Source organism: Myxine glutinosa, chromosome 7 (assembly GCF_964187855.1).
Source record: "Myxine glutinosa chromosome 7, kmMyxGlut1.1, whole genome shotgun sequence".
NCBI lineage: Eukaryota > Metazoa > Chordata > Myxini > Myxiniformes > Myxinidae > Myxine > Myxine glutinosa.
This window is the reverse complement of record NC_136267.1, coordinates 16,583,173-16,603,297: the sequence shown is the minus strand read 5'-3', so window position 1 is coordinate 16,603,297 and position 20,125 is coordinate 16,583,173. Positions and strand designations below refer to the sequence as shown.

The 20,125-nt window shown below is 43.6% G+C and overlaps 2 protein-coding genes across 2 annotated transcripts in view; one reads left to right on the top strand and one right to left on the bottom strand.

Moving 5' to 3' along the window:
• Positions 1–1,565: 1,565 nt before the first annotated feature.
• LOC137431009 (sodium/potassium-transporting ATPase subunit gamma-like) lies at positions 1,566–19,149 on the top strand. Its single transcript, XM_068121865.2, has 8 exons — positions 1,566–1,688; positions 4,369–4,451; positions 8,811–8,846; positions 9,658–9,690; positions 12,604–12,678; positions 18,382–18,418; positions 18,681–18,724; positions 18,949–19,149. The coding sequence occupies exons 2-8, from the start codon at positions 4,406–4,408 to the stop codon at positions 18,963–18,965; spliced, it is 288 nt and encodes a 95-aa protein (XP_067977966.2). The 5' UTR covers positions 1,566–1,688; positions 4,369–4,405; the 3' UTR covers positions 18,966–19,149.
• IFT46 (intraflagellar transport 46) overlaps positions 6,393–20,125 on the bottom strand; it is a 69,936-nt gene continuing 56,203 nt past the window's right edge. Inside the window, exons 13-14 of the mRNA XM_068121861.2 lie at positions 19,172–19,296; positions 6,393–7,760 (exon numbers count right to left, since the gene is read on the bottom strand). Of these exons, the coding sequence (XP_067977962.2) occupies positions 19,186–19,296 (111 nt within the window). The 3' untranslated portion in view covers positions 6,393–7,760; positions 19,172–19,185. The remainder of the gene's footprint in view (positions 7,761–19,171; positions 19,297–20,125) is intronic.

Below are 20,125 nucleotides of genomic sequence, written 5' to 3'. Positions count from 1 at the left end.
CCAGTACATTGGGTGGATGGGTCGAGGTCCCAGTACAGTGGGTGGGTGGGTAGGGCCCCCAGTATATTGGGTGGGTGGGTAGGGGCCCCAGTGCATTGGGTGGGTGGGTCGGGGCCCCAATACAGTGGGTGGGTGGGTCTGGGCCTCAGTACAGTGGGTGTGTGGGTAGGGTCCCCAGTACATTGGGTGGGTGGGTCCGGGCCCCAGTACATTTGGTGGGTGGGTCCGGGCCGCAGTACATTGGGTGGGTGGGTCCGGGCCCCAGTACATTGGGTGGGTGGGTCCGGGCCCCAGTAGAGTGGGTGGGTGGGTCCGGGCCCCAGTAGAGTGGGTGGGTGGGTCCGGGCCCCAGTACAGTGGGTTGGTGGGTCCGGGCCCCAGTACAGTGGGTGGGTGGGTCCGGGCCCCAGTACAGTGGGTGGGTGGGTCCGGGCCCCAGTACAGTGGGTGGGTGGGTCCGGGCCCCAGTACATTTATCCCAGTAGAGTGGGTGGGTGGGTCCGGGCCCCAGTACAATGGGTGGGTGGGTGGGTCCGGGCCCCAGTACAGTGGGTGGGTGGGTCCGGGCCTCAGTACATTGGGTGGGTGGGTCCGGGCCTCAGTACATTGGGTGGGTGGGTCCGGGCCTCAGTACATTGGGTGGGTGGGTCCGGGCCTCAGTACATTGGGTGGGTGGGTCCGGGCCTCAGTACATTGGGTGGGTGGGTCCGGGCCTCAGTACATTGGGTGGGTGGGTCCGGGCCTCAGTACATTGGGTGGGTGGGTCCGGGCCTCAGTACATTGGGTGGGTGGGTCCGGGCCTCAGTACATTGGGTGGGTGGGTCCGGGCCCCAGTACAGTGGGTGGGTGGGTCCGGGCCCCAGTACATTGGGTGGGTGGGTCCGGGCCTCAGTACATTGGGTGGGTGGGTCCGGGCCCCAGTACAGTGGGTGGGTGGGTCCGGGCCCCAGTACAGTGGGTGGGTGGGTCCGGGCCCCAGTACAGTGGGTGGGTGGGTCCGGGCCCCAGTACAGTGGGTGGGTGGGTCCGGGCCCCAGTACAGTGGGTGGGTGGGTCCGGGCCTCAGTACATTGGGTGGGTGGGTCCGGGCCCCAGTACAGTGGGTGGATGGGTCCGGGCCTCAGTACATTGGGTGGGTGGGTCCGGGCCCCAGTACATTAGGTGGGTGGGTCCGGGCCTCAGTACAGTGGGTGGGTGGGTCGGGGCCCCAGTACATTGCTTTGCCCAGGGCCTACAATGCTGTTAAGATGGCCCTGGACCCACCTGGTGTTAATTAAACGGTGAGACAGGGGCTCGAACTCAAGAGCCTCAGATGTTAAGCGAGCAGCACTAGGGCGACGGTTTACACCTGCGCCGAGATTCAGATCCAGGCCGAACGACTAAAGGGAATATGTGAATACCTGGTGTAGACCAGCGCCATACCTGGTCCGACCAGCGCCATAGTTTTATGAAATGAACAAAGCATCGTTTGTATGAATGTCCTTTTGAAATCAAAGAACACCCACGCAATCACAGGTATGATAATCCTGTTTGGTGACCACAAAGAATGCGCTCCGTGTTCATGCCTTGTCTTGTCATTGTGATGTCGACACCTGAGGGCAGCCCCGGTGTGCTCATTGCACTCGTTCCATCTCCTTGTTCAGGTTGCAGCGGACGTCTCTGAGCTTCTCCGAGTACAACTTCATTTGGTAAGAGCTCGGACAAACTTTTAAAGCGCCATTGCCTCAGGTCCATGATGATGGATAGTCGGATACAAATGTTTAATGTAAAAGGTTTGTTATATCGAGTGTTAATGTTCGAGTTTGTTATATCGAGTGTTAATGCTCGTGGTTTGCAAACGTATTCCATTAAAAACGAGCGTCGCAAAAAAAAGCATTGTGTACTGTGTAGGTGTGTATATGTGTGTGTCTGTGTTTGTGCACGTGTGTGTGTGTGTGTGTATATATATATATGTGTGTGTGTGTGTGTGTTTGTGTGTGTGTGTGTGTGTGTGTGTGTGTGTGTGTGTGTGTGTATATATATATGTGTGTGTGTGTGTGTGTGTTTGTGTGTGTTTTTTTTGTTTTTGTATACAAGATCGAGGCTCGTGAAAGAGCTAACAATAATCACACAAAAAACGGACAAAAAATATATAATGAGAGCGGTGGAAAAGATGGGGAGAGAGGGGGAAGCACACAAGTACAACATTTGAGAGCACGGACATCGAGAGAACTGTGGGAGGGAGAGGGCTTGGGGTGGGGCATGCGAATGGGGGGAGGGTGGGGGGGGGTGGGAGAATTATAACACACAAGGACACTGCTAGGACTTCCAGGAAAGAAGTTGGAATTTCACAAAAGTGGATCTGGGATGAATTAGCGGGGGTAGAAAAGATCACGGTTTTGGATGGGGGAAGATAAGAGATGGTGGTGAACAGCTGTTTTAAAGACCTGGAGGGAGGAGTGGGATTGAAGGAGTTTGTTCCAGAGGCGGGAGAAAAGAGGAATGAAAGAGTGAAGGTGAGCAGAGAGCCCAGATTTCGGCAGTTTAACCATAAGAGGGTTGCAGACAGATCTTGTGCGACATGAAGGAATATTTGGGGGACAGAGCCCAGAGAGAGCTGGAGGAGCAATGCCGGAGAGGAGTCGGTAGAAGACAGAAAGACCACCAACCTGCCTGCGGTGAGTGAGTGAAAGGCCCTCGGAGTTAGCTTCATCGCGGGAGATTCCAATGATTCTGAACGCTTTGGTTTCAACAGCGTGAAGCCGAGCTAGGTGTGAGGCAGGAGCACCGGCCCAGAGGGGAGAGCAGTATTCCATTGAGCTGCGGATGAAAGCCTTGTATGTGGTGAGGAGCTCAGGTGTGCCAAGGAAGGGCTTCGAACGACGGAGGATGCCCAGTCGGCGACTGGCTTTGGAGGCCAGATTGGAAATGTGGTTTTCCCAGGAAAGATCATGGCAGAGACAACAACAACAACAACAACATGCATTTTAAGGCCATGTTCCCTGCTAAAGCGGGGGTTAGCCTTGCGGTCCCCATGACAATCTTCTCCATTTTGCCCTATTTTGTGCATCTCTCCTTGTTAACCCCCTTGCCCGCATTTCTTCTTCCACCATCTTCAGCCAAGTCTTTCTCGGTCTTCCCCGTCCTCTACTTCCTTCTACATTAACTTCCATCACTCTTCTCAACCAGTCACTTTCATCCTTCCTCAATACATGACCAAACCATCTCAACCTGTTCCTCTTCACAGCATCAATCACAGGCAATATTCCCATCATCTTTCGCAATTCATCATTTGTCTTCCTCTCTCTCAACGATACTCCGCACATCCATCGAACCATTCGCATTTCCACCCTTTCCAGCCTTCGTTGCTGCTCTACGTTCATTACCCATGTCTCGCTCCCATAAATCATAACACTTCTCACACATGCAGCATACACCTTTCCCTTCAGCTTCAGCGACACTCTCCTCCTCATCAGCACGCCACTCAGTTCCCGAAACTTCTTCCATGCACATCTCACTCGAGCAACCGTTGCCGAGTCTGATCCACCTTCTCCATTCAGCATGTCTCCGAGGTAGCAAAATGTTTTCACACCTTGAGAGTGAGAGTGAGCAGAGAGTGAGACCCAAAAGCTTGAGTGTATGTGTGTACGTGTATGTGTGTACGTGTATGTGTGTGTACGTGTGTGTGTGTGTGTGTGTGTGTGTGTGTGTGTGTGTGTGTGTGTGTGTGTGTGTGTGTGTGTGTGCCAGTGTGTGGTGTACGTGTGTGTGTCTGTGTGTACATGTGTGGGTGTGTGGGTGTCTGTGTGTACATGTGTGTGTGTGTCTGTGTGTACATGTGTGGGTGTGTACATGTGTGTGTGTATATGTATGTGTGTGTATGTATGTATGTATGTGTTTGTGTGTACATGTGTGTGTATGTATGTATGTATGTATGTATGTGTTTGTGTGTACGTGTGTATGTGTATGTATGTATGTATGTGTCTGTGTGTATGTGTGTATGTGTATGTATGTATGTATGTATGTTTGTGTGTACGTGTGTGTGTGTGTGTATGTATGTGTGTATATATGTGTGTACGTGTGTGTATGGGTGTTTGTGTGTGTGTGGGTAACCCCAGGGGTCTCGGATAGAATTTCATTCAAAGTGCAGGTGCAGTATTTAATGAAGGTGTTCAAAGGTGACAAGACAAGACATACTCCCCCATGCAGCACCTTCTGCAATCACCACCGCGTCGTCACAGCAATTATAGTGATATAATCCCATTCGATGAGCAAGCACCGACTCACTGAGCTGTACGTGTCATGGCAGATCCCAATCCGGATAATAATACCATCCTCAATAGTTTCGAAGGTTAAAATTTTGTTGAAGTTTGTGCATTGTCTTTGCAGGTTACTCGACCATTTGAATAACACGTGACCCGGCGAGATGAACCTCTTATTGCTCGTGTTCGTGTTATCCACCGGAATCTTAAGTAAGTTGTGCTATCTCCTTTTGACGCTTCGTTTTTATAACAAATAAAAATACGGGCGATCATGTTCCAAATGTGCAGCACATTTTTCTTCCATGTCTTGTTGAGAATATTCTTGGCTGACACAAACTGCTTTGACTTGGATTTCTTGCTGATTTCCTTTGGGAATGTTGCTGGCTCTCTGTTCCACTTCGGTGGTCTTGGTTTTTGAGGCATCTCAATTTTCAAGGAAAAAATAAAAATTCAAAAATAACGATGAAAAAATATTATTCAAAAAAATTCTGAAAAACGAAGTGTCGTTGAGGCCATTTTGGTTCCACTTTTATTCCCTGAAAGTTTATTATTATTATTATTTTTGGATCATTATCATTATTATTATTATTATTATGAGAAAAACTACAAAGTCTTTTGGGTCATCAGGGTAATTTGGTTCATCTGGGTCTTTTCAGTCTTCTGGGTATTTTCAGTATTGTGGGTCTTTATGGGTCTTTGTGTTTTTTGGGGTCTTCAGGGAATTTTCAATACTTTAGGTCTTTGGGGTCTCTAAGGGTCTTCGGTGTCTTTTGGTTCCTCTCGGTCTTTTGGGTCTTCGGGGTCTTTTGGGTCTTCTGGGATTTTTTGGGGGGTCTTTGGGTTTTTTGGGGTCTTCAGGATATTTTGGGTCTTCGGGATCTCTTCAATATTTTGGGTCTTTGGGGTCTTTTCGGTGTTCGGGGTTTTTGGGTCTTTTCAATATTTTGGGTCTTTGGGGTCTTCTGGGTCTTTTCAGTCTTCGGGTATTTTAGGTCTTCGGGGTATTTTAGGTATTCGGGGTCTTTTCGGTCTTCGGGTCCTTTGGGTCGTCAGGGTATTTTGGGGTATTTAGGGTCTTCTGGGTCCTCGGGGAGATGGGGGGGGGGGTCTTTTGGGTCCTCTGGGTGCTTTAGGTGAAGTATTTCAGGTTACAATTCTGGGTGGCATCAAGTCAACTGTCCAACCAATGGGTGAAGAGCGGACATACAGACATACAAACACTTGCTCCATTACATACAGATAAATACATAAACACGAGTTTCTTTTCCCTGAAAAGAAACGAACGCGGGACGCCATTAGGCCCAACAAAGCCTGCTCTCTGATTGTCAACCCATTATGAACAAAAGTTGTTTAAAAACTAATTTTCCAATCGTATTGGTCCGTGACGTTCAACTCTCCTGAATAAGCAGCCAATGGTCAGATTGTGTGTCTGCCTGTATGCAATGAAAGGCCATTTTGGTTGTCAATAGACGTTCTACTCACTGTGACGTCACCATTAATAAAATGTCACCAGACTGCCGAACCCACAATCCTTTGTTTTAGGGCATCCAAGGGCGTGTTTATTCTTTCGACCTGGTTTGGTACATTTTTCAGACTCGGCTCGAAAAGTTTCTTTACCTCAGTCTTGGGAAAAATGGATATAACGACTTCATTGATGGACGTCAAACGGGAATCCCATCTACCGTTATTAGTTGGTCGACGTTAAACAGGAATTCCTTGTACCGTTAATTGGATAACAACATTAATGTTAGAGGAGCAGTGGTTGTCGTGACCAGCCAAGACTGCCGTGCTGATATATACAGTGCATTCAGAAAGTATTCAGACCCCTTCACTTTTTCACATTTTTGTTATGTTTGTTATGTTTCACATTTTGTCAGCCTTATGCTGAAATCGTTTAAATTCATACATACATATATATATATATACACAGTATACATACATATATATATAAAGAGAGAAGTCGTTAATCCAAAAGGAACGAGGTAAATGGAAGTTAAAGCCATGTGGGTGGCACAACACAGGTGCACAATCTAAGGCTTAGATGTGTGGATGATCTCATGTGCTAAAAGTCTCATTGGTTGCGAAATCCAACTGGGAAACTTCCACCGGCCACAGGGGCACAGATCCGGTTAAACAGACCAAGCAGATGAGTTTGCACTTTAAACTGATTTTAATCATACAAGTTAATCCCCTTTCAAAATAAAATCACAGCATATAAATCAGAGTTGTTCAATGTAGATTTTCACGACACATTGTATTGGAGACATCATCCATATCCCTTGGTTTTCGATCTGTCGATTTAAATGAAATTCTGAGTATTGGAAGAGGCTTTGCTCAGACGTTCTACCTCCTTGTTCTAGAAATAATATTGTGCAACTACTTTAGTACATTTATTTTCCAAATAAAGCAGGACCAGAATGGCTGCACAAGGTGACATTGGCTTTGGGTCCACCTCGTCACATGGTCGACAAAAATAAAGAAGGCCGGTAGTGCTGTGCTCAACTATGAAGTGGTCCGTCATTCATCTCTCTCATCATCTGGGATTTTTAATTTGACAATCAGCATTTTGTATTTCGTATGGATTGGGGGTGGGATGGGTGAATGTGATAGGGGTGAATGAGAGTGTGGGATGAATGAGAGAGAGAGAGAAGTAAATGACAGTATGAGATAGAGCGTGGGATGAGAGAGAGAGCGTGGGATGAGAAAGAGAAAGAGAGAGAGAGAGAGAGAGAGAGCGTGGGATGAGAAAGAGAGAGAGAGAGAGAGAGCGTGGGATGAGAAAGAGAGAGAGAGAGAGAGCGAGAGCGAGAGACAGTGGGATGAGAGAGAGAAGTAAATGACAGTATGAGATAGAGCGTGGGATGAGAGAGAGAGCGTGGGATGAGAAAGAGAAAGAGAGAGAGAGAGAGAGAGAGCGTGGGATGAGAAAGAGAGAGAGAGAGAGAGAGAGAGCGAGAGCGAGAGACAGTGGGATGAGAGAGAGACAGTGGGATGAGAGAGAGACAGAGACAGAGAAAGAGAAAGAGAAAGAGAAGAGAGAGAGAGAGAGAGAGAGAGAGAGAGAGAGAGAGAGAGAGAGAGAGAGAGAGAGAGAGAGATTGAGAGAGTGGGACAGTGGGATGCATGAGAGAGTGGTAGAGAAAGGAGTGAATTAATGAGAGAATGAGATGACAGAGAAAGATGAATGAGAGAGAGGAGTGAATGAGAGTGAGTGTGGGAAGAATGAAAACAATAGGAGTGAATGAGAGAGTGAGAGTGAGGGGGAGATGAATGACAGAGAGGCAGGGGTGAACGAGAGAGTGGGAGAGAGAGTGTGTGACGAATGCAGTGCAGAGCACACACAACCAATGGGTTCACAATTGATCTCCACCTGGCCACATTACACAGCACAATGCAGGCAGGTGCACGAAGTTTCCCACAAACCGTGTAAATCTCTGTACCTTAGAGTCCATACGAAGGAGATCAATTTATCAGTGACGTCTGCATTTAAACAATCCTCTTCTTTTTCTTCATATAATTCTGCACAAAGAAAAAACAAAATTGAACATTGACAGGGAAGCATTTCGAAGACGGACAAAAGTCCCAAAAGTGCTAACTGTGTGCACATCCAACAGCTCTTCCATAGCTCATCTCTTACATGAGCCTACACCTGTGGATTAAAAGAGCGCTAACCCCAAACTTCTCAGACTCGCAGAGCCACCACTACAGTTGCAGATTAATTAATTTAATTAATAATCAACATTGGAGTTTTCAGGTGTGCGCTACTTGAGAATGTCACCTGTGGAGGAATCCGGGTGAGGTTTGACACAGTAAAGGGCAAAAATTGTTTGTTTCTTTGTGAACAAAATATATCAAAAAGTTGTGGACAGATTTTGACGAAATTTGGCAGAGATGTAGCGCATGCGACTAGGACGAAATGATTAGATTTTGGTGAAGATGCGGATCCGGCTACTATAATTTTTAAGTGATTCTTCACCATTGAGTGATATGGTCAACCAGGTGGAGGTACGCTCTCTACCGAGTGCCGTTCTAGTTTCACTCCTGTTTTCTGTCTGTGAGCAGGATATCTCAAAACATTATGGAAAGATTTGGATGAAACTTGGTGGACAAGAATTGGGTGTGTGACAAGGCCAAAATGACTAGATGTTGGTGAAGATCTGGATCTGGAATACGAGAATTTTTTTTTAATTTTCCAAGTGATTCTTCACCATTGAGTGAGAGGGCCAACATCGCCATATAGCACAATGTCTCAAACAGATATGAACGGATTCGGATGAAACTTGCTGGATGAGTTGGTTAGTTGACACGCACACACGGAGGTGGATACTTTGAGACCTGAGAGGGCTTCTGAAACCCGCATATGGATATAACAATGGACGACACACACACACACACACACACACACACACACACACACACACACACACACACACACACACACACACACACACACACACACACACACACACACACACACACACACACAAACACACACACACAAACACACACACACACACGATTTGGAAATGGAATTCACTTGTGCTGATTTTTCGTTTCATGTATTTGCAGAAAATGTCCAGGTACAGGCTGGTGGATCAAGTAAAGGTAACATTTCATTTTTTCCACTGCCAAGGTTTTTGTTATCCACATCGCAAGCAATGACAACTTAGTAAATAATAATGGCTTTGCGGCATAGTGACCATGCCCGAACCTTAAGTCGTGCTCCCAATGGGCGTATCTCCCCCTGGAAAGGGGGCCACTGGCTCCCCCCCCCCCCCTAATCCTTCATATTCACTAAACCATGTTATCCTCACAAACTACATGACCAATATGAACCAAATTTGGTACGATAAATCAGAACAATAAGGTCTCATGGGGTTGTGCTCCCCATCTGATGAGCCCCCTAAAAGAAGCTGCAAAAGGGGGTTTCGCCACCAAATTCCGGTAATTTATTTTAAAATCTTCTCAGAAATCGTGGGGAAATAACCGTCAGTCCCCCATGGGGCTATCTTATTATTTCTGTGACTTATTTTGAGTATTGTTATTAATATTTCATTCTCTATCATAGCATTATCAAATTTCTATTAAATATGTGCTTAAGAAAGATTTTTTGCATTCATAAGTGTTTTTATTACGTCATGAGGCCGAAATGTTTTCCGTAGGAATGCATCCACAATTATACAAGGGAAGTCAACGGGAAAAATACGATTCGATATACTGAAATTCGCTTTATCTACAACTTTTCAAGAACATGTATATTCCGTAAATCGAGGGATGGATGTATTGTACCATATTTCCTTTGCCGAAATCCTTGCGCTCCTAGTCATCGCTGAGACGAACATCCATGATGAAACATGTCACTATCAAGAGCTTTACCAATATAAAGATGTAATGTTTTTTTTTATCTTGCCCACAGATACTCCTGAACAACCGTCAGCACTATATTACGGTAGGGAACCTTGAGAGGTTTATATTCGATTCCATACAACATAAGCCTGGCGTTGGCTTAGCGGTTAGGGTGCCGGCTTGGGATCCTAGGATCCTGGGTTCGAATCCCGGTCGATCGCTGAATTAACGCCAGGGGGGCTTGACTCAGCCTGTCATCCTTCCAAGGTCGGCAAATTGAGTACCAGCTTGCTGGGTTGAATGATCACGGTGTGAACCCCGATTTAGAATAGGTACACCGTATCCCTGCACATCGTAATAGTGTGACCAAGGGTTGGCGTCAGGAAGGGCATCCAGCCATAAAAACATTACCTCAAACAGGGAACCATGATTGTCATGGGGCCCGTAAGGCCAACCCCCGCTCTAGCGGGGAAAAATGGCTTTAAAACGATCATTCATTCATTCATTCATTCATACAACAACCTGTAATTGTACAATGTAGTACGGACACCATTCCCATGTTGGTTCCATGTTCCTCCTGTTCGTAAGCCGAATGTCAACTTGGTTTGCGGATCTCTTGTTGAATTCTTTCTTTGATGACTGGTTGGATGTTTTGCTGACACATTATGGTTTGCATGCGTTGATTCGATCTATGCTTATTGACATGGCCCAGATAGAGCTAATACAGACTTAAAGTAGATGGTATTCAGAGAATACTTACCCTGCGCACTGTGCAGTCAACTTGTTGTGAGCCAACTCTTCTGTTTTTGAACGTTTCTTTTTTTTTGATCCAATATGGCTGCCAGACCACGTGAGTGATGACATCATCAATGTATATTCTCTAAATAATTGTTGCATAGATCATGCTCAATAAATTTCAAACTGATCAGACTAAGCATTGTCTCTGTCGAATTATGACGTCAAAATTATGGTACCAATGATGTCATCGTTAACAACACCTATTCCCCATATGGAGTTATTTACAATGAGCCACGTTTCAATTTTTTCCATAGAGCGGTTTTGGAGATACAGTATAGAGGTGCAACGTTTTTCAGTTTTTCCAAGATGGCGCCTGTAACACATGACCTATGACGTCACAATATTCACTAAAATATTCTAAAGAAAGAGGCGCTCCTATGGTGAAAATTTCGTGTCCATCAGACCAAACAGTTGCTGAAATTTTTAAAATAATGATCGGATGGATAAGTGTTGTATTTGTCGAATTATGACGTCATAACGAAGGCATCGATGACATCATCATTAACATATCTTATTCCCCATGGGGAGTAGTTGACAATGAGCCATGATTCAATGTTTTCCATTAAGCGATTTCAGAGATATAGAGGTGCGAAGTTTTTCCAAGATGGCGCCTGTACCACGTGACCTATGACGTCATTATAATCATTAAAATATTCTACAGGAGTCGCTCCTATGGTGAAAATGTCATGTCAATCGGACCAACGGTTGCCGAGAAAATGAATTTTTAAAATGCAGACACGGCACACGTACTGGACTGAATGCTTAACCTCGCTTTTCCCTTTGCGAGCGCAGGGTAATAAATTTGCCATCGTATTAAACAACTACCCAGTCTCTTACATTTTATTTCAGACCAGGTTGGCACATAAGCATATTGGGGGCTCCTGGCAAATGACAACAGTGGAGACATGGTCATGTGTTACACGCTTCCATAACTTCAATGCTTCACCATCGCTAAACGATACATTTTTACATAGAACTTGGGTCCTCCCCCAACCCTGAACCCTCGGACCTCTAAAAGGTTTCAGTATCCTCAAACCTTCCTGTGTATAATTATATATGGTATGACGTCATTTACTTCCTTCATATTATTCCAAGGGTAATGGGCATTGATTAAGTAATTTATGGATGTGCATTACAGTCATCTCGGGCATCAGTTGGTGCATTTTTGAACCACAATTGTATCTCTATCCTTGCCGTTGCCTATTACTTTGGGACTTGGAAGAGCTTCAAACCCAACCTGTCCCCTTTTACCTTGGAATGAGGCAAATGATTTCCATTACACCTTGCAATCCGAACCTCTGTGAAATCATTGTTTAAAAAATGTCCTTATATATCTGACAGAAATGTAATGATAACATCAGATCACATGAGATATTTATGTTGAGGCCTCGGCACCCACTTGACATTGTTACGCTTGTGAATCTTTTTAATTATGGTTGTTACGGAAGCCATCATCTTAAATAAGATGGCAGGTTGGTAGGATGGCCGAGACGCAGAGGTACGCACACTTGCCCCTGAGCCATCTAGCCTGGGTTTGAATCTCGGCCAGAGGCTACAAACTGTCATCCTGGTGTTTCGCAGACAGGGCGAGGTATATAAGTGTGTGACGTACCTTGGACGGACATATAACTGGTCTCCCATCTGGGCACGAGGTGGGGCAAGGATGTTAAACTGGGCATAAAAAACACAAGTTGATGCATGTTCATCTTTAAGATCCCACAGTGTCCTTCATGAATAGTAGACGAGCCATCGCCGGCACCCTGAACAAATTACGAAGGACGAATTGCTTAGATTTTGGTGAAGATCCAGATCCTCGAATTTTTAAAGTGATTCTTCCCTATTGAGAGATCAGGCCAAAAACGATATAAAGCATGATATCCCAAAAAGTTATGGATGGATTCTGATGAAACCTGGTGGTCAGGTTGGGTGAGTGACAAGGATGACTAGATATGTTTTGGTGAAGATTTTACCCCTCTCCCATCCCTCCTCCCACCCCACCCCCTCCTCACCTTTCAAGTGTTACATCCTGAAATCTCTCTTGATATCCCATATTTTTGTCATTATTTTTTCTTATTTTCTTTATTTTTCTTCCCTCTTTCTTCTTTGTAACACTTCATAGGAATCTAATTGATTGATTGAGCATTTTCTATAAAATATCACACTGTGCAATTAATCTCACTATTCATTTCACCAAACTGAATGTCTCTTCTGTCTCCAGATTACAAGACATTGCAGACTGTCGGCTTGGTGTTGGGATGTCTCATTGCCTTTATTGGCGTGCTCATCCTATTAAGTGAGTTCAACTACAACTTTCCTGTAGCAATATGTTGTAGAGTGATTTCAATCATTGGCTTGAATGTGCCTGAAACCATCACAAGTCAGAAGCTAGGCAGAGTCTATTCGGTGAGTACTTGGAAGGGAGACGTCCACGGCAGTTCAAAGGTTATCTTTAAAGTCAGGGGAGTAAAATTATAATTGTATTTTAGAATGTTCCATTTATAAACAAAACAACATTGCGTAGTCACGATGAAAAAGCAAATATTTAAATAATTTAATTTAAATATCATTCATGGCAGCCAGAGTTTGGCCAGGATGGTGCAGAGGTGCACTTAACTTTCCGCTGTCTAGCCTGGGTTTCAATGGTACCATTGGTTTCATTGGTACCATTGGTATCTTACTATAATTCACCAAATGTCCGTCTGTCTGTTCGAAGGTACCGTAAAAACTGCTGAACCGATCGCAGAGATATTTTGGGTGGGTAATCCTGGGACCCCTGGAAATAAAATAGGCTATTTAGTTTTCCCAATTTCAGCTTTGGTCTCCAGCATTCTCAGGTTTGGACTCCCGCATAACATTCGCGTTCGCATAAGATTCATTGTGACGATGTTCTCATTGTGACGATCTTACTATAATTCACCAAATGTCCGTCTGTCTGTCTGTTCGAAGGTACCGTAAAAACTGCTGAAGCGATCTCAACGATATTTTGGGTGGATAATCCTGGGATCTCCAGGAGTAAAATAGGCTATTTAGTTTTCCCAATTTCAGCTTTGGTCTCCAGCATTCTCAGGTTTGGACTCCTGCATAACATTCGTGTTCGTATAACGTTCATTGTGACGATGCTCTCATTGTGACGATGTATGTCTTCACAGTAGTGTTTGACGTGACGGTGTGAACGTAATTTCGTAATGTTTTTCATTTCGTAATCATTTAATGAACGTTTAATGTTTAATGAACGTTTAATGCCCTTCGGTGTCTGGGGCCGCACGCGCGCTACACTGGACGGGCCAGCGTGTACCTTGCCCTTCGCCGTCAGGCTCGGGTAAACCGCTGAGCCCCATCCGTGATAGGGACTGGGGCTTGAGACAGTGTCCCACGAACGAAGAATTCCCAGTAAGGGCGAGTCATCAGCTCACGTTGATTAAGTCCCTGCCCTTTGTACACACCGCCCGTCGCTACTACCAATCGGACGGTTTGATGAGACCCTCGGATCAGCCCCTGCACGGGCCGTTCTCGGCTCGTGCCGGTGCACCGAAAAGATGAGTGAACTTGACTGTCTAGAGGAAGTAAAAGTCGTAACAAGGTTTCCGTAGGTGAACCTGCGGAAGGATCATTATTGGGACAACATGAGAGCAAGCGAGACACGAGACGTACGTGGTACGTGATCGTCCATGTACTGTTTAGCCATGTACTGTTTAGATTTTGATGATTTGCGTGTGATATGATTTAACGGATGTTTATATGAATCGTTTAAAATAAAAAAGCCTTCAATTTCTGATATTTTACCTTTTCATTTGGGCTTCCCAATTGAAGCCCCGCCCTTAGGGCGGGTACCGTTGCTAGTTCATTGAAATTGGAAATATTGGATTGGAATTGGAATGTTGATATTGGATTGGAATATTGGATTGGAATATTGGATTGGTATTGGATGAAAAAGCAAATATTTAAATATTTTAATTTAAATATCATTCATGGCAGCCAGAGTTTGGCCTGGATGGTGCAGAGGTGCACTTAACTTTCCACTGTCTAGCCTGGGTTTCATTGGTACCATTGGTTTCATTGGTATTGGTATTGGTTTCAGCCTGGGCCTGGGTTTCACCTGACTATAAACTGTCGGATTGGTACTTCACATGCAGGGGTATTGAGTGTTAATTGGCGCCGTCCATCAAGTGGTCGTTAAACCAGGTGTCTGGTCTGCCGGCATTAGTTGGTGGATGTTAAGAATCCAAGGGTATCCTTTGTGAAGAGTAGGCAAACTATCGCCGACACTGAGGTCAAATTACAAATGTCTGCCCAAACCAACTTCCGTCTATTGTCAGGCATGGGCAGCAGGTTCCTGAAAAACTTGGGTCAGACCTTCCTTCTTGGCCGATGAACAAAACGGTCGGATGAATTGGGGCTGAAAAATAAGTAGTCACTGTAGTAAAGATTTAGGGTAATCATAGTGGTAGAGACTTCGGGTAATCACAGTAGTAGAAACTTAGGATAATCACAGTAGTAGAGACTTAAGGTAATCATAGTCGTAGAGACTATAGCCTGGTGTTGGCTTAGCGGTTAGGGCACAGGCTTGGGATCCTCAGATCCTGAGTTCGAATCCCGGTCGCTGAATTAACGCCAGGGGGGTTGACTCAGCCTGTCATCATTCCGAGGTCTCCAAATTGAGTTACAAGCTTGCTGGGATGAATGATCCCGGTGTGTACCCCGATTTAGAAAAGGTACACTGTATCCCTGCACATCGTAAGAGGTGACTAAGGGTTGGCGTCAGGAAGAGCATCTGGCCATAAAAACATTGCCTCAAACAGGAAACCATGATTGTCATGGGGCCGGCAAGGCTAACCCCTGCTCCAGCGGGGGAAAATGGCCTTAAAACGATCATTCATTCATTCATTCATTCATTGTCATAGAGACCCTTTCTTTTAATTAGGGTAATCATAGTAGTAGAGATTTAGGGTAATCATAGTAGTAGAGATTTAGGGTAATCATAGTCGTAGAGATTTAGGGTAATCATAGTAGTAGAGATTTAGGGTAATCATAGTAGTAGATAATTAGGGTAATCATAGTCGAAGAGATTTAGGGTAATCATAGTAGTAGAGATTTAGGGTAATCATAGTAGTAGATAATTAGGGTAATCATAGTCGTAGAGATTTAGGGTAATCATAGTCGTAGAGATTTAGGGTAATCATAGTAGTAGCGACTTAGGGTAATCATAGTAGTAGAGATTTAAGGCAATCATAGTAGTAGAGGTTTAAGGTAATCATAGTAGAGATTTAAGGTTATCATAGTAGTAGAGATTTAGGGTAATCATAGTAGTAGAGATTTAGGGTAATCATAGTAGTAGAGATTTAGGGTAATCATAGTCGTAGAGATTTAAGGTAATCATAGTCGTAGAGATTTAGGGTAATCATAGCAGTAGAGTTTTAAGGTAATCATAGTCGTAGGGATTTAGGGTAATCATAGTCGTAGAGATTTAAGGTAATCATAGTGGTAGTGATTTAGGGTAATCATAGTAGTAGAGAATTAGGGTAATCATAGTAGTAGCGAATTAGGGTAATCATAGTAGTAGAGATTTAGGGTAATCATAGTCGTAGAGATTTAGGGTAATCATAGTAGCAGAGATTTAGGGTAATCATAGTAGTAGCGAATTAGGGTAATCATAGTAGTAGAGATTTAGGGTAATCATAGTCGTAGAGATTTAGGGTAATCATAGCAGTAGAGATTTAAGGTAATCATAGTCGTAGGGATTTAGGGTAATCATAGTCGTAGAGATTTAAGGTAATCATAGTGGTAGTGATTTAGGGTAATCATAGTAGTAGAGAATTAGGGTAATCATAGTAGTAGCGAATTAGGGTAATCATAGTAGTAGAGATTTAGGGTAATCATAGTCGTAGTGATTTAGGGTAATCATAGTAGCAGAGATTTAGGGTAATCATAGTAGTAGCGAATTAGGGTAATCATAGTAGTAGAGATTTAGGGTAATCATAGTCGTAGAGATTTAGGGTAATCATAGTAGCAGAGATTTAGGGTAATCATAGTAGTAGAGATTTAGGGTAATTATAGTAGTAGAGAATTAGGGTAATCATAGTCATAGAGATTTAGGGTAATCATAGTAGTAGAGATTTAGGGTAATTATAGTAGTAGAGAATTAGGGTAATCATAGTAGTAGAGATTTCGGGTAATCATAGTAGTAGAGATTTAGGGAGATTTAGGGTAATCATAGTAGTAGAGATTTAAGGTAATCATAGTAGTAGAGAATTAGGGTAATCATAGTAGTAGAGATTTAGGGTAATCATAGTAGTAGAGATTTAGGGTAATCATAGTAGTAGAGATTTAGGGTAATCATAGTCGTAGAGATTTAAGGTAATCATAGTCGTAGAGATTTAGGGTAATCATAGCAGTAGAGTTTTAAGGTAATCATAGTCGTAGGGATTTAGGGTAATCATAGTCGTAGAGATTTAAGGTAATCATAGTGGTAGTGATTTAGGGTAATCATAGTAGTAGAGAATTAGGGTAATCATAGTAGTAGCGAATTAGGGTAATCATAGTAGTAGAGATTTAGGGTAATCATAGTCGTAGAGATTTAGGGTAATCATAGTAGCAGAGATTTAGGGTAATCATAGTAGTAGCGAATTAGGGTAATCATAGTAGTAGAGATTTAGGGTAATCATAGTCGTAGAGATTTAGGGTAATCATAGTAGTAGCGAATTAGGGTAATCATAGTAGTAGAGATTTAGGGTAATCATAGTAGTAGAGATTTAGGGTAATCATAGTAGTAGAGATTTAGGGTAATCATAGTAGTAGAGATTTAGGGTAATCATAGTCGTAGAGATTTAAGGTAATCATAGTCGTAGAGATTTAGGGTAATCATAGCAGTAGAGATTTAAGGTAATCATAGTCGTAGGGATTTAGGGTAATCATAGTCGTAGAGATTTAAGGTAATCATAGTGGTAGTGATTTAGGGTAATCATAGTAGTAGAGAATTAGGGTAATCATAGTAGTAGCGAATTAGGGTAATCATAGTAGTAGAGATTTAGGGTAATCATAGTCGTAGAGATTTAGGGTAATCATAGTAGCAGAGATTTAGGGTAATCATAGTAGTAGCGAATTAGGGTAATCATAGTCGTAGAGATTTAGGGTAATCATAGTCGTAGAGATTTAGGGTAATCATAGTAGCAGAGATTTAGGGTAATCATAGTAGTAGAGATTTAGGGTAATTATAGTAGTAGAGAATTAGGGTAATCATAGTCATAGAGATTTAGGGTAATCATAGTAGTAGAGATTTAGGGTAATTATAGTAGTAGAGAATTAGGGTAATCATAGTAGTAGAGATTTCGGGTAATCATAGTAGTAGAGATTTAGGGAGATTTAGGGTAATCATAGTAGTAGAGATTTAAGGTAATCATAGTAGTAGAGAATTAGGGTAATCATAGTAGTAGAGAATTAGGGTAATCATAGTCGTAGATATTTAGGGTAATCATAGTAGTAGAAATTTACGGTAATCATAGTAGTAGAGAATTAGGGTAACCATAGTCGTAGAGAATTAGGGTAATCATAGTCATAGAGAATTAGGGTAATCATAGTCGTAGATATTTAGGGTAATCATAGTAGTAGAAATTTACGGTAATCATAGTAGTAGAGATTTAGGGTAATCATCGTCGTAGATAATTAGGGTAATCATAGTGGTAGAGAATTAGGGTAATCATAGTAGTAGAGAATTAGGGTAATCATAGTGGTAGAGCTTTAGGGTAATCATAGTAGTAGGGCTTTAGGGTAATCATAGCAGTAGGGAATTAGGGTAGCCTGAAATGTTATTGCATCACAATAAACAATTTCCATGGGCTCTTTTGAGCAAGTTCGGCAACGCTCATCATAAGTAATAATTAACATGTTCACAAACCTTTGTCAAAATGAAAACAAAAACTTTTGTAAACGATCTCATTTTTCTCCCCCCCCCCCCCCCCCCCCCCCTGCCCAATCCTCCTCACCCTAATGCTTTCCACAGGCAAATCCAAACGCTTCAATAACTGCACACGAAAGAGGTATGTAGTTTATCCACGTGTGTTTTGTAAGAAAAATCAACTTTGGATCGGCCATGTCTTGGTTCAGATTTCCATTCTTGGATCCCTCATTACAACAGTCAATGAATCGCTTCCATTCACATCCTTACGGATAAACAATAATTGTACAATGGAACATGTTAACTTTGGCAGTCAAAGGTACTTAAAGAGTGGTGTTGGTCGATGGTAGTTACCAGCTCAGAGTTATTCATACCTAATACCTAGTTTGCTGTTGCTGTGACAGATACTCTGGAAAGTCTGAACCATTGGACAGACCAGTGCCAACAGGTAGGCATGTTGTCACACCTACTAAGTGCACCTTATCGTGGTGATTGATGCAGAGGTGGGAGGGCAGTGCAAAACAGAATTCTGAGCTCATTTAAACAATAAGGAGGGGGTGGGGATGGTGTATTCAGGTGGTTGGATTGAAAGGTATGCTTGTTTGACACGAAATAGCTTGGACATTTGTCGTCGGATCGAAACGTTCTACAACTGTGAACTCTCTTTTTCAGATGAAGTGGATGTTTGATGAAGCAGGAACACAACAGATGATGCCGGGGTAGTGTATGTATTAAAGGGAAGGGATTTCAAGGGTGTGGTGTGTGGTGAGCGTGCAGATGCCTTACTTTGTAAATTTGAGTCATCGTGTGCTTTTGCTCACTTAGTCTGTTGTTGGTGTGACACAAATAAAACTGAATCTGGAGAGATTGTGACTCTGCCTCTGGTGCATCTCACCTGACGCCGATGCGTCATCCCTGAAGCTCGACAGAGTCCACCGCAGGAGCCTCGATCCGATTAGGCCACGAACTGGAGACCGCTAGATCCAACGGGCTCTTCCTCTCCACCAACGTACTGAAGTACTGTTGATTCAGGGAACGGCGGTCACACAGTGAGAGGCGTGTAGCGATTCCAGTGCTTCATCATGCATTTCACCAATGGCAGTACATGACCTTGCGTCACTGTGTAATGAACCACTCGTGATTAAAACAATCGTTTTGCCAAATGAGAGGTTATGATAATGATTAAATGCATCATAGTACTAGCTCGGTCTGCTGCTACTACCACTTTAACGGCCTCAATTAATCCCACCTTCTTGTGGGTTCAAGCCCGGTGTTGGCCTAACAGTTAAGGTGGCTGGTTTAAGATCACAAGATCCTGCGCCCAACCACCTCACCCTCTCTGGTTTTACACCTTACAGTTTACAGGCAGCAGATTGTGAGCACGAATCCCTGCAAATCCTGAATCATCAGTGATGATGATCTTTTGTATTGATATGTTCAACCCTTGATTACATTCCTTAATGTTTACTGCATATGTCATTTGTCTCTTTAAGTTAACATGTATCATTTTGGCTGGTAATTGCACAAGGGGGGCCTTTTACAGCCCTATGGAGATGCTTGCACGTCGAACCGGTGACCCTCCAATTAGCTTGGGTTGACCAATACTGATGCGCAGGCTCCTTCAGAAGCCTTAGGCACTCAAATTTCTTTTCCCAGGCAAATCGCATCGTGAAAACCCTGGCCCAGCATCTCATAGTCTAGGTTTGAGAAGAGGTGAAGAAATATTGAAACAATCCTAGTAAGAACTTGAGGATGAGCGAGAGATCGAGCAAGAAGGTCAATGGCCGAGATGAATACAAAAACGCCGCACAATCACTTCTGCGTGGACAACGGTAACGGAAAACATAGT

Bases quoted from the DNA above. Each gene is read 5' to 3' on its own strand.
- LOC137431009 (XM_068121865.2), top strand. From the start codon at position 4,406: ATGAACCTCTTATTGCTCGTGTTCGTGTTATCCACCGGAATCTTAA. The intron at 4,452-8,810 runs GTAAGTTGTGCT...ATGTATTTGCAG, and splicing joins GTTATCCACCGGAATCTTAA to AAAATGTCCAGGTACAGGCT. The intron at 18,419-18,680 runs GTATGTAGTTTA...TTGCTGTGACAG, and splicing joins AATAACTGCACACGAAAGAG to ATACTCTGGAAAGTCTGAAC.